The 15,156-nt window shown below is 43.3% G+C and overlaps 1 protein-coding gene across 6 annotated transcripts in view; it reads right to left on the reverse strand.

Moving 5' to 3' along the window:
* JAG2 (jagged canonical Notch ligand 2) overlaps positions 1-15,156 on the reverse strand; it is a 91,246-nt gene that overhangs the window by 48,741 nt on the left and 27,349 nt on the right. For all 6 annotated transcript variants that reach the window (XR_014509674.1, XM_083434013.1, XM_083434012.1 and 3 more), the window contains one exon: positions 1,412-1,466. Coding sequence is in view for 2 of the 6 variants with exons in the window: in XM_083434013.1 (XP_083290139.1) it covers positions 1,412-1,466 (55 nt within the window). In the remaining 4 variants the exon portion in view is untranslated. The remainder of the gene's footprint in view (positions 1-1,411; positions 1,467-15,156) is intronic.

Here is a 15,156-nt window from a genome sequence, read left to right on the forward strand (position 1 = left end):
TGACGGGGTGAGCTCCCGTTGCTCGGTCCCTGCTCCTGCCAACCTAGCAGTGCGAAAGCACGTCAAAGTGCAAGTAGATAAATAGTTACCGCTCCAGCGGGAAGGTAAACGGCGTTTCCATGCACTGCTCTGGTTCACCAGAAGCGGCTTAGTCATGCTGGCCACATGACCCGGAAGCTGTACGCTGGCTCCCTCGGCCAATAAAGCGAGATGAGCGCCGCAACCCCAGAGTCGGCCCCGACTGGACCTAATGGTAGGGGTCCCTTTACCTTTACCTATGCATCAACCAGATTTTCCTTGTCCTGAGCCATAACTTTAGCAGGCAACGAAGAATTTAAGGAAAAACACCTCTCAGCAATTTTCCTATTTTCAGAGATTTGAAGGTGTCGCTAGTGTTGATTCATGGAAGATGTTATGAGTCCCAAACGCCTCTAGGTATATGTCCAACAGATAATGAATCCAATGCAGTGAGGCCCATAACCAAAGCACCAGGGGAAAGTGCTGTCAGTGGCCTAAAGGATGTTTCAGAATCTACTTTCGTTTCTCCACACATTTATAGGATCATACATTGCTTATACAATACAGGCCAGACTGAATAAATCTAAAGGCAACAAAGCATGCGTTAACTGACACCTTGTCTTCAGCCCCTACCAGTATTCCCAGCATAACTTTCAATTACAAAAATTAGGCAAATAATCAGCCCCACACAAAATGTCATTCTCATTATCCACCAAGCTGCAAGCTTGAGAGCAACAGCTGCTCTTCGCAGTGTTAGAAACTGAGATATGAAAGCTAGAGCCCAGGTTATGGGTGCAACAATGGAATGTCCAGGCGCGCTGCTTTAATAACAAGAATACAAAGCTGAAAATGAATGAACTGCAGCTAAAATATTATGTTCATTTTTCATATGGTCTAGTCCTTCCCCTGTCCACCCCTCCAATATTCTTAAGAGAGTCTCTTCTCTAGTCTTCAGACAGTAGCTGGAAGTGGGGAGGCAGAAAAAGGTCCTTCTTTCCTTCCACTCTGCAGTTTTAATCTGAAAACTTAGGCGCTGTACTGCCCAGAGCTCAGAAGCTGTTCACACTAATGAAATTCCCTGTGGCAAAATGTGCCTAGAACAATGGGAGTTTCGAACAGTGGCTCTTAGAATCGAAGAGTCATAAAATCATAGAGTTGGAAGGGACCCCAAGGGTCATCTAGTCCAACCCCTTGCAAATGTGTTAAGAGAACACATTTCCAGTTATAGTGGAAGTATATTGATGCATTCATAAGTGCTGTAGCTTAATCTGTAATGAAACCCTCATTTCATATGCTATTAAACTGGCCACCCCAAGCTTTTTAAAAATGGCAGGCAGCAGTTTTTCTTACTTTTTTCTGTTTCATAATGTTAAAGTTTTAATGATATACTCACCAGCTTTTGTCTCATTATCCCAATCCCAGGCTTCTATTATTAACGTGAACGATCTCTGAAACAAAAACACAAACTAATTACTGGAGAGGAACAAAATAAATTATAATTCTGAAAGTGGCAGGAATCTGATTTGGCTGAAGCATCTATTGTTTTCACAAATGTTATTTTGCTTCTTCCAACAACATACAAGTCATTTGTGCAAGGAAAGCTTCAAAAGGCAATCATCGAGAATCTCACATACTGTAAAGCAAGTTTTACAGTTACACTTAAGTATTGATATGTGTAGTAACCAAATTTATTGTACTTTAGAAACCCAAGTCCCATATGGTCAAAAAGACTCTATTAAAGGAAAGCTATTTAACACTGCAACAATGTAGGAGATAATACCTTGATGGGGTCAGATGAGCAGGGTACAAATAAATTAAATTAATTATTATTATTATTATTATTATGGCAGTGGCTAACCTGTGACCATCCAGATGTTATTGGTGACAGATTATGGGAGTTGTCCACCAACATCTGGAGAGCCACAGGTCAGCCACTTTCTAACCTGAAACAGAAAATTTCCCAATTCAAAATTTCCCATAAAGCCCATACCACTTGTTTCAACCTTGCGGGGGGGGGGGGGGGATGCGGGTGGCGCTGTGGTCCAAACCACTGAGCCTCTTGGGCTTGCAGATCATAAGGTCAGCAGTCCGAGTTACTCTCTCCCAGCTCCTGCCAACCTAGCAGTTTGAAAGCACGCCAGTGCAAGTAGATAAGTAGGTACTGCTGTGGCTGGAAAGTAAACGGCATTTCCATGTGCTCTGGCACTCATCATGGTGTCCCACTGCACCAGAAGCGGTTTAGTTATGCTGGCCACATGACCTGGAAAACTGTCTGTGGACAAACGCCGGCTCCCTCGGCCTGAAGCAAGATGAGTGCCACACCTCATAGTCAAGTTTGACTGGACTTAACCGTCCAGGGTTCCTTTGCCTTTACCATGTCTAGGTGGGCTGGTCATGGCCAGGATATGCTACATTGGAAGCCCATATATGTTGTTAATCGAGGTCCTCTCAATGAAAAGTGGGAGGGAAGCTAAGCAAATACGGCCTCCCAAAATCTTCACCCAATTTGTGGGGTATCATTTTGCTAAGTATTCGTCAGATAGAATTTCTTGGGGTTGAGGCTCACCATTAGTAGTGACATCAGCACAACCCTTCCTTCCTTCCCCACGTTTTACTTTTTGCTGCCATTGCAGGAATTGTGTTGGTAACTGGGCCTACATTTTCTATCCTTCATAATGTCCCAGACCAAGTATCATCTTGGGGGCATTGTGGATTAAAAAGTGGCAGGTTCCATAAAGAATAATGGAGAATTTCTAACAACATGTCTCTCCTTTTCACACTAGATAAACACAAATAATGCAAATATTCGGTTTTGCCAATAATTAATGCACACAACTATTCATTCACGGCATGAATTATCCACGTGAAGTCATTTCAAAGTTGCTCATAAGAAAGTCTTCACACATATTGGGACCTAGGAGTTTTAGCGTAACAGTTTCCTTGAGTGACAGCAGCCTCAAGCAAGGTATTTATCTCAATGGTGCCACTGGTATTCACCTGAAAGGTGTTTCTAAGGAGGAACTAAGACACTACCAAGCATAATATCATGATGTATTGCTTGAAGGCAATATAAATAAATAAATGCCATAACTCCTAATCGCTTCTGTGTTGCCTCTTTCCCGGAATGGGGTATTAATATCACGGCTGACATGGCCATAGCTGGTTTAGCACCTGGGTTGCTGTGCTATTTGGACAGATCCTGCGAGCAGCAATCCCTCCCAGCTGGTGCAAAGGGAGAAAACCCAGAGAGAGAGAGAGAGAGAGAGAGAGAGAGAGAGAGAGAAGACCGAGTGCATGGAATTGGGTTCCTTCTTGTAATCACAAAGTTGAACTCAAAAGCTAGGTCAGAGATATAGTAAACCGGAACTCAGTCTAACTTTAAACCTGCTCCCCTTGAACCCAAACCGAACCCTATCCCCACACCAAAGCTGGCAACCATGCAAAGTAAGGCATTATGTAACAAGTGCTCAGAAGATTTGTTTGGGGACAACCGTATAGAAATGAAGACCTGCTCTATCAAGTTTCTGCATTTACCTTGATCCTAGGCTGTACTTTTTTTAAAAAAGGGGGGTACTCAAGGGTTTTTTAAAAAGGGGGTACTCAAGTACCAGCATCACTCTTTGTCGTTTAAAAGTGTGGCACTTATTGCAACAACTTCATGGTGAGTACCAGCACCTATCTTTCCTAGAAGAAGAAAGCACTTTCTTTTCCTAAAGGAGGAGGACAGAAGGAGGGAAATGTAGAATATAGAACATGTTTTGGGCTAAAGTTTTGTTTCAAATAAATTGAGTGACCAGGGTTTGGGTCAGAAATGTCTGGGCGGATTGCATTACTCCTCAGAGTATACTTGTAACTGGTCCTTTCCTCGTTCCTTTGGACTGTCTGGAGTCCAGCTTTGCTTTCTGTTTTTCCGTAATTCTGTGTAACTTCTGAAGTGGAATCAGCACCTCTTCCCCTATGGGATCAAGTGAGAGCTCCAAATGAAGACGGAACATGCACTTTCATGAGGAAGATATGAATGAACCCCTGCTTTACGTGTTAAAACAGAAGCATAAAAACAGGAAGCACAAGTTCATTTGCACTTTCCGTTTCCCTCAATTGTTCAACGTCTGAAGCCACTCATATTCTGTGTCCTCAGTAGTCAAACATGACCGGATATGAGAATGTAACATGTGTAATATCTGAGTTACATATTCACGATTGTGTTAGTTGGTGCAATAAAAATTTTAATGATGGAATGTTATGAATCAGAGGGGATAAACCAGTTTAAGAGTTAGCGTCCAAGCCAAAATCAAACTGGGAGACAGTGTGGATAGACATGAGCCCCAATTTTTCATGCTTTGAAAAAAGTAGGTGCGCACATGTCTCTGTGCAACAATATAATAGTTTCCAGAGAAATAAAAGAGTGGATTCCAACATTTTTATTTCTGGGGTGCGGGGGAGGAAGGTTGATTTAGGAAAACTATTTAAACACTTTTAATTTAAGGCTGAACATTTAAGAGGCTAACATTTAGAATATCTTTTTGTTGGCAAGCGTAGCTGAATACTGTATGAGTTTATTCAAAATATTAGAAAATTCCATTTGCAAAACTAAAAATATATTATTAGCTTTAGTTCTAGCAACCACTGCTTCTGTGGGGCAAAAGAGTGTTTGCTTCAAAACATGGTGCTCATACAACATAATGTGCATTGCAACAGCACATGCATAACTCACTGAAAAATGTTCTGCGCACAGTAAACAATGCCCCCACCCCCGAAACCATATATGCACTGTCAACTGTTAAAACAGAAAAACATTTTACAACACCTGATCAATTTGATGAGCATTTTCCAGCAAGACTGGCATTAACAATCTTGTGCTATACACACAGCACACAGCTGAGTTACATATTTCTCGAACTGGGAATATATAAAAGCATTCCCAGAGCATGTAAGCACAGCACAACACAGCACAACACAGCACAGCACATGCTTAGAAAATGAAGACATATGACCCAAAACCTGGTTTATTCACTGAGGACTGTTCTGCTTAAGTAAACTATGGTGTCTTGTTCAGTCTTGAAGTTTCCCCCAAATAATATCAGAACTTCTTTTTATGCTCCAGCTACCTTAACGCAGAGATTTGGCTATTGTGAGCTTATTGGATTTCAAAGGAGCCAGCGCTTCATTTCACTTTACAGTGCCTGTTGAGTATTTTAATATTTGCTCTTTGTATATACAAATATGTTAAGCTGTTACCTGGAGGACAACTCCAGAACAAATAAAGGCATTCTTGGCTGTCAAGCAATTTTAGATAGTTTTCATCAGGGTTCAGACTTCAAGAGCAATCTCCTTATACACACATGGTATGCATAAAAGGGAACTAGGCCCAGGTATTCTTCTGAAAGTTCATTAACCGAAAGTTCACTAGGAACAAGTAGATCAGGATGAATTCAGTAAAGCAGATATGCTCTCCAGAAATGAAACATTGCGTTATTCATTCATTTTATTTCTTAAAAAAAAATTATAGACCGCTTTTTCATGAAATGCATAAGAGCGGTTTATAACAAAATGCATAAAACCATACAGTAAAAACAGAAAAAGTTAAAAACAAAGGTTTTCAGCCAGCATAGGCATTAAAAGGCAATTACGGTTGCAGGCTGACCCCCCTACAGAAACACTGGCTTTTTAGTTTACAAAGGCAAGAGACTGCACACTGCAGGCTCTCAAGTCCTTTCTGATCAGATCCCAAGGTATCAGAATCAATCATAGTGTCTAAAAGTTTGATGGTACCTATAACAAAAGGGTTGGAATGCTAGGCCATTTTGGATTGATTTCCCCAGTGATTTTTTTTCTCTTTAAACAACTGAACCCATAAGTTTTCCAAACCCCCAATACTAATTTTGTTTAAAGTACACCATGTTCAATTTATGCACTGTATAAATCCATAAAAATGTTCAAAATGCTGAGAGGAGCTGAACTAAAGTATGTGATTAAAAAAAAATCAATTAAGTGCACTTACAGTGGTTTAAATGCTGTATTCAAACAAACTAAAAGCTAATATGTATCTTTTTAAAGACACAAGACAAATGCAGCAGCAGCAATGTATATACTTCCCTGCACTGCTTAAAATTTAAGCAAAACAAATGCATAGGAAACAGATACATCATGCATAACTTTTGGGGTATGTTAGTATACATTTAAGCACAACTAAAAAACAACATGGGACGCGGGTGGCGCTGTGGGTAAAAGCCTCAGCGCCTAGGGCTTGCCGATCGAAAAGTCGGCAGTTCGAATCCCCGCAGCGGGGTGCGCTCCCGTTGTTCGGTCCCAGCGCCTGCCAACCTAGCAGTTCGAAAGCACTCCCGGGTGCAAGTAGATAAATAGGGACCGCTTACTAGCGGGAAGGTAAACGGCGTTTCCGTGTGCGGCTCTGGCTCGCCAGAGCAGCGATGTCACGCTGGCCACATGACCCGGAAGTGTCTTCGGACAGCGCTGGCCCCTGGCCTCTTGAGTGAGATGGGCACACAACCCTAGAGTCTGTCAAGACTGGCCCGTACGGGCAGGGGTACCTTTACCTTTACCTTTTAAAAAACAACATCTGTGTGCTACATAGGGATAATCTGCAAGCCTGTGTGAAAACTGCACGATTTGACTGGTACTGCAACCAGCCATTCATTTATGAAGAAGCATTTTTATAAATTTCCCCCTGAAAAATGTATTTTTTTTCCATCCTACATCCCTGATTCCACCCATTAATGACTAGCATCCAACCTTGATCAGCACATCATAGTGTCAGGAAAAACAGTAATGTCTGCATAAATACTTCTCTATTAGTAACGCCAAAGCAATATCGGCTTCACCTGGGAAGCAGCAAAATTTGCTTTATTTTTCCAGGTAATCACTAATCCCTACACTGAGACGTCATTTAGAGGATGAGATTGAGAGTGTCACATACCGCTTCCTAGTACACTTTATGTCTGTGACGTTACTCCATCAAGGACGTTACCCCATCACTTTGAACACACCATGCAGTGTGGCCCAGAATCCTATCAAAGCTTCAAGTGAAATACACCAGTGGATCCGCTGAAACACGGCTGTTGAGACTTCCAGAACTGCAGCTGCGATGGGCCCCCCGTTCCCTATCAAAGTGCAGAAACAGAGGGAATTGCCTTGCACCAACATCAGACTAATCAGAGCTCAGTATCGCCTGCAATGCCTGGCAGAGGCTCTCCAGAGTTTCAGACAGGAGGTGCTGGAGACTGAACCTGGAATCTTCTGCATGATAGCAGATACTACACCATTGAGTGATGGCCCTCCTGAGTGCATATCTGCTTCAATAGTCACCTGTGCTGATCCTGTCGGCAGGTATATGCACTATCAGGCTGACTCTGACACTGTTTGCAGCATTGGTGCAATGCAGCTTGGGTGAAGGCTGCTGCTCTGGCTGGACATTGCCAATGGCTCCAGAGGTGAATAACTAGCAAGTGAATATTAAGGACAGGCATCCCCAAACTCGGCCCTCCAGATTTTTTGGGACTACAATTCCCATCATCCATGACTACTGGGTCCTATTAGCTAGGGATGATGGGAGTTGTAGTCCCAAAACATCTCGAGGGCCAAGTTTGGAGATGCCTGATTAAGGACTAGCAGGCAGGAAACGAACAAGGAGCAATACTGGTTGCCCAGCCCAGATTTGTTAAAATTGGCTCCCAATTGCTGGCATGTCCCCCATTCTTCCCTCTGCTTTCCAAGGCCAGCCACTCCCAACCTCATACACCTATAACCAATGTAACGCTGATCTACTTTACAGGGTGTCCATAACAATCAAGATATGTGAAGCATGTTGAACATTCAGAAGTACTGCATCAAATAGGATGGAAATCCCTGTTTTTAGGGGTTCAGGTCAAAGTTTTTAAGCTTTTTTTAGGGGAGCAAAAGTTGATGAGCTTCTTTGGGGGGGCAGTGATCTACTGGTGATCTACCACAGATCTACTGGTGATCTACCTGGGTAAGCGAGGTGCTGGGCTTTGGGAAGGAGATATGAGGGCTCTGACAGAGTCCTTCCAAAAGCCTAGTTAGCACTTTCCCAGCTTTGGGAAAGAGATGGGAGGGCTCTAGGAAAGCCCTCTGGAAAGGAAGTGAAAGGGCTAGGGAGGGCATCAAATTTAGCCTTCACTCCCCCCTGGATGACAAAGCATTGTGTGGCTTACAGGTTCTGTGTCTACTGTAGCCCACTTGGTATGAAAAGCTGGACCACCCTAACTGAGAGTGTCTGACTACGACTTGGAAGACCAGAGTTCAAGTCCCTCCCCCAACTCAGCCATGAAACTCACTGGGCGACACTGTGCCAGTCACTGAGCCTCCCAACCTAACCTGCCTCAAGACGTTGTTGTCGTTGTTGTTGTTGTTGGGATTAAATGAAGGGAGGGAGAACGGTGTATGCCATCTTGAACCTCCTTGGAGGAGGTGGGGTATAAATATACAAACAAAAACCCGCAACGAGGAACAGGGGGATGCGTATGTCCTTTAGCAGCACACTACATACTTATTTGTGACAGGCTTGTTGAGAACAGCAGGCTGCCTCAGCAGGTTAGATCACTACATAGCTCCATCTGAAGCAGGGCAGCTCTATGAAAGTACAGTGGTACCTCTGGATGTGAATGGGATCCGTTCTGGAGCCCCGTTCACATCCTGAAGCGAACGCAACCTGCGTCTGCGTGTGTCATGATTTACCGCTTCTGCGCATGCGCGTGATGTCATTTTGAGCGTCTGCGCATGCGGCGAAACCCGGAAGTAAAGCACTCAATTACTTCCGGGATGCCGTGGAGCGTAACCTGAAAACACTCAACGTGAAGTACATTTAACCCGAGGTATGACTGTACACACATGGTTCTCCTTGGTCTTTCTCGCTTCAGAGCCAACAACCCTAAAGGAGGGCGAAGAGTTATAAACAAGGCAGCACTATGAGGGCAGTACATGCGGTTTTATTTGTCCCTTCCCTCTCCTGCTGTGGAGTTTGGCATAACTGTTATAGTAGCATGGGGGTGGGGAGGAAGAATGGCACGGGTGCAGGCAACTGGCGGCCGTCCGGAGTAGTTGGCTGAGCTAATTTAAGATGCCACAGATTGTACTGGTTACTAAATCCTCCCTGCCTCACACACTAACAACCAGCCTTCTCAGGTTTCACTATAAATATCTGGTATTTTTTTAATGAGGAACCTCGCTTCACAGAGGTAACAGTTCAGTGTGCCATGGACAAGTTGTTTTCCAAGTCCAGGAAAGGTTCCTCCATCATAGAGTTAAGTTAAACTTTAAGTTAAAGTTCATAGAACTTTAACTTAAAGCATGACACTGAAGTCTGAACAGACAGAAACATCAAGTTTTTAAGTGGTTCTGACTGACAAGGTCATGGTGAGGCATCAAGGCTGCTTTTTCATTTGAAACAGCAATAAGATCTATACAAATGTACAACTTCAACCCAATGTTGTTGCCTCCCAAGGCTTATTACAAAGTTACTGAGGAGACAGATGCATTCACATTTATTCTCCCACCAGTATTTATGAAGATGTGAAAAGTAAATTTAATTCACAACTGTTATTATTTTTGCAGCTGACACAGAGGTGGAGTTAAACTATTGCTCTGAGTTTTATTTTTGCTTCCATGCAAAGAAGGAGAAGCTTGGGTCTCATGCTTCCCTGCATTGGAAAAGGATGTTGCTGCCTGGAAAAGGGAATTCTACCCATTTTGAATTCTACCAAGCATGACAGCAGTGACAATATGCAGAAGGCGATCATACTGGTGGCCAGAGGAAAATGCCACAGCAGATGAATATTACCAAAAATAAATGGCAAGTAGGTTTGTTTTGTTTTGTTTTGTTTTAAAAAAACCTTAACATTAAGCCTCTTATTTTACTGCATTACCAGAGTTTACCAAAACGGGCACTTCACAAATCTGTTTGTGTACATGGTGCTGAGCACTATCAATACTGAATTCGCACGCACACACCCCTAGCCCTGTACAAAAGCGGGGAATATCAAGTCGGGGCAGCATCTAAGCTAGGTGGACTTCATAGCTTTGCATATGCTTGTCTTTTTTGAAAAGTAGTGGCGGAGGAGGAAGGGGGCCGCCAGGGAAAACCCCCACAGAAGTCACTACATGTGCCCATAAGCTCCTGCTGCCAAGCAATGCCATTCACAAATGATCTCGGGCCACTACAGACCCAACACAATCAGACAGCTGTGTCACAAGTACAAATAATCTGAAGCAGACAACTCAAGTAGGTGAGGTAAGTCACTAAGGGATGGATACATCTGTTTGTTTTTGCTGCTCATTATTTCTGTTTATTATTTTTTCCCACCAGCATTTTAGTGTGAATTTGTAACACACATTCTTTGCAAAGCTACCCCTCCCCAAGCTGTAGCTACAGGGGGGCTAGCTGTTTTTTGACCCAGGTGAAGCCTCCAGAGGGGCACCATTGACGCTTTCAGCCCGTGTGTGTGTGTGTGTGTACGTGCGCAAATGCACTTTGGGGGTGACAACTGGGTCTTTGACCTGGGTGAAATAAAGCCTAGTTTTGCTTTAAACCATTTTGAACAGGACCTATACAGAATCAAAGAGATTTAGAACTCATTGTGTTCCTCATATCATGCAATGCAGTCCAGAGGAGTGGCCACAAACTTGGTGCCCTCCAGATTTTACAGACTACAAAGCCATCGTCCTTGATCATGGGACTATATGTTGGCTACTCCTGCTAAAACAGAACCCTTTTTACCACGCCCCCAAATGAGCATTAACAGAATCCTCCCTGCAGTCTTTTTTCATGATAGCTTCCAGAAAAAGGATACCCTCCATACACTTGCATGGAGGTGGGCCTCAGTCTCAAGTATAAATGGCTACACATCATGATGGCTGCCAGGTTCAGATAAGGAATGTCTTTGAATTGCTGGGAACCCAAAGTGGGAGATGACTATTGCCTGAGGAATGTATGGAATTCACTGACTAAGTATCTTGCAAATTCTACCTATACCTTGTCAGACATATGGAAAATATGGCAAAGCTGACTCAGCAATAGGGGTTCTACAGATGTTAAGATTCGTTAGTTTACAGAACTTGCTACTAGAGATTTAACACAGCTAATTTCAGATTATAAACTTTATAAACTCCTAATTCTAATTATATTTTCAGCCTTCTCTGAAATACATTGCAAACTAAGCTTCAAGAATATTCCTCTTTTCCTTTTTAAAAAAGGAAGACCTTAAAAAGTTAAGGCTGTGTAAGTTAGAAAACAAAATGTTATGGTGATGAATGGGAGGAAAGCCTTCTTTCAGATAAAAAAGTGAAGATCTAAAAGGAGTAAGCAACACAATTCGAAACTGTCACTGTTAAAACATAATCTCTGTAATACCCAACTTTTACAACACAATAGCAATTCAGCTTCAAGCTACTCAAAACCATAAAAATGTAAATTTTAAGTTAGCTTCTAGAATGGCCACCAATGAAAACTCCTCTACACACCCTTTACCAATCTACACGATTCAAACTCTGCATAGTATACAAATATTACATTTAAAGCACTGTTCAAGCTGCTACCCGAAGCTCTTTATGATGTCGAACTTCGCAAAGTACACTTGGAGAGTTAATATCAGTGAGAATGACATCACGTCTTCTGCCTGCATAAGCTGTTATAGCTAACAGATTTAAAATGTTCAGGACTTGCATAGTAGCTAAAGTGGTTCTGATCAAAGCATCCTAAATCCACCATCTCAATATAAAGGACACCAGAGTCTCCAGCTAAACCCAGGAGCACTCCCCTGCTGCAAACCTGTTCCTTCCAGGCAAGTGCAACCCTGAACAGAACTGGCAATCTCCCCACCTCCCAGACGTGCAACTTCAAGACATACTTGGCTATACAGGATATAACCTCAATGGCCCACATCCAGCCTATCAATGCCTCCAAGAACTGGTCTGACACCTCAGAATAGTGGATAATCCTTGCTGTAGCAGGTCAGCTACAGAAACGACCTGCTTTTACTCTCCCATTCCATTCCCGATTCCTCATTCTAAGAACAATTTGGGATAATAACAGACGACTTTGGAAAGGAATATGGAGTTGTAACTTTTGGTTATGGACAGTATTCAACTGTTGGCAGCAATTCCTTTGAATTCTAAATATGTTTACAGTACCCCTAATGCTGGCCCTTCTCATTGGATGCTTGGAATAATGGCTTCCCGCAGCAGTGCATACATCTGAATTGGCACTAAGCCATCCTGGATCAAGTACAAATTCCAAAAGTGTAGCGGCTCTTGCATCACTAGTTTGAGTAGTAAGACCAGCACTAATGAATGTACACAACCAGTGCTGCCAAATGGCTCAAAGGCCCAGGTGCCTAGGAACTTTGATTCTGGTAAAAAAGGTACCCCTGCCCGTACGGGCCAGTCTTGCCAGACTCTAGGGTTGTGCGATCATCTCACGCTATAGGCTGGGAGCCAGCGCTGTCCGCAGACACTTCCGGGTCACGTGGCCAGCGTGACAAGCTGCATCTGGCGAGCCAGCGCAGCACACGGAACGCCGTTTACCTTCCTGCTGGTAAGCGGTCCCTATTTATCTACTTGCACCCGGGGGTGCTTTCGAACTGCTAGGTTGGCAGGCGCTGGGACCGAACGATGGGAGCACACCCCGCCGCGGGGATTCGAACCGCTGACCATGCGATCGGCAAGTCCTAGGCGCTGAGGTTTTACCCACAGCGCCACCTGCTTCTGGTACCCAGGGAATTTTACCAGTCCTGACTGTAGTGATTCCCTGCACAAATACTTCCTTTGATCAAGTGCAAACGCAGCGGTCAGATGAGACTAAGCCTCCAGGCCCATAGACAGAAGCTCCATTCCTGGATAGAACTCACAGCAGTAAACAAATCCCCTTCCCCTATCATGAATTCTCCTAAAACTACAGAGATTGGAGGCTGTCCCTACTCCAAAACTTCTTGACAATTGACTTTCCATGACTCTTGCATCTGCCAGCTTTAGCAGTGGTCACAAATAATGGCATGAAATATCCACACAAGATTGAAGCATATCTCAAACCATATTTTAGAATATTATTATGCAACACAGAGATAGGTCTCGCCAAGTGAGCATACATCTATCACACAGCCCTGGCCAAATACAGATTCACACACACACACACACACACACACCAATGCTTACACTGGGCAGCAGCCAACAAAGTCCACAAAGTTTTCATTATGTATTTCCCCACTCTTTGTACACGCTTATGCAATATTATACTCAACCCACATTTACTGAAACATATACAATTCAGATGGCCTAAGACAGGAGGATAAGAGCCTGTTTAAAATACTACAAAGCACTAGAATATAACGCAATGTTAGACTCAAGATCAAACCTTTCAGTGGTGGCACCCCAGCTTTAAAACTCCCGAGGTACAATTAGAACAAATGGCAGCTTTTGGCATCTGTTAAAAGACCTGCCTATTTACACAGGCATTGACTGAAGTTTAATGTCAAATTTAATTGTTGTGCTTTATCATTTGGTTGCAATTTTCTGCTGTACATATATAAAAACTTTAGTTGTCATCCACTCTGGAATTGGTTTTTGTGTGTGTGTGTGTGTGTGTGTCTGATGAGCAGAGATAGAAGAGCTTTAAATTTCTTTGTTTATTAAGCGTATTATTATGAAAGCAAGCCAATCATTTCAGAATCAGTCAAGTGGCTCAAAAGCTCAGTTGTGTTACTACAGGCCTGGACTCACTCTAAAAATCCCTGCTCATGAGTAGCACAACATGACAGCCATGAAAGTAAGCATTAATATTTGGGGGGGGGGGGGTGTACAGTGGTACCTCGGGTTAAGAACTTAATTCGTTCTGGAGGTCCGTTCTTAACCTGAAACTGTTCTTAACCTGAGGTACCACTTTAGCTAATGGGGCCTCCCGCAGCCGCGACATGATTTCTGTTCTCATCCTGAAGCAAAGTTCTTAACCCGAGGTACTATTTCTGGGTTAGCGGAGTCTGTAACCTGAAGCGTCTAACCTGAAGCGTCTGTAACCCGAGGTACCACTGTATGTGGAATTGCTGGTTGTGGTTTCTAATTTCACAGAAGGAGAACCATAGAGCACTCATGAGACCAATTCCCCCCACCCAAAGTCATACCAGGCATAGCGTCTGTATCAGCTCACCACCCTGCAAGAAACTCACAAAAATTTTCACAACACACAATACTGACCATTAAATCAAGGCGAGGGGTTTGTATATCTATTATCAGAACTGCCATTTTTATACTTGTTTTGTTAGGTAACTGCTAGCAACACGAAGGAGTACAAGGACTATACGCTACCAGAAAAGTAACAATGGCACATCTAGTTGCTCAACCTTATTAACTTGTCATTAGAGCTGTTTTATATGTGAATGCTGTTCATACCTTCCAGGTAAGCGACATTGGCATCACAACATGCCGACGTATCTGATCAGGGCTGACTACTTCCTCGGGTCTTGTCCACAACACCTAAACAGGAAAAACTGATTGCACCATCGTCTGGATCCACAGGATGCGGCCCCATTAACCTGAGCCTGAAGCAGTCACCTTAATGCAAATAAGGTTTTATAATTCGGACTGCAAGCCACAATGAGTGTCTCAAATGGATAGAATAGCATGCCATGAACTGTGTAAATAAATATGTAGTTGACATATATAGCACCATGTTAGGCCAGGAATTTATTGACTTGCAGCGTATTCTACATGCTTCCAGCTACCAACCTGAATACACAAGCTTTGCATTGTCTATTAAAAACAGGGCCGTAGCTAGAGGAGGGGTGGTGAGGAGGGCCAAAATCGCAAAATATGTCAATTAAAATATCCATTATTGCCTCATAAGAAAAGGTTTTAAATAGAGGGTGAATTGAATGGGTGGGGTGGGGGTTTGGAGGAGAGGAAGAAAGAAGAGCTAATTTGTCCATGGCTAGGGGGGCGCAATCTGGATGGTTCTGCCAGGGGCACAACATCACCTAGCTACGGCTGATTGCAAAACTTTATTCTCCCACATGTGCTCCAGTTAACAGAACACAACACTGGTCAGGTTTAATCATGCCTTGTGTGTTAGATTGTGCGTGTGTCAAAATGCCTAACTGCGCAAGTCCATGTGGT

This window comes from Podarcis tiliguerta (genome assembly GCF_965153285.1).
Source record: "Podarcis tiliguerta genome assembly, chromosome: 1".
Classification (NCBI taxonomy): Eukaryota; Metazoa; Chordata; class Lepidosauria; order Squamata; family Lacertidae; genus Podarcis; species Podarcis tiliguerta.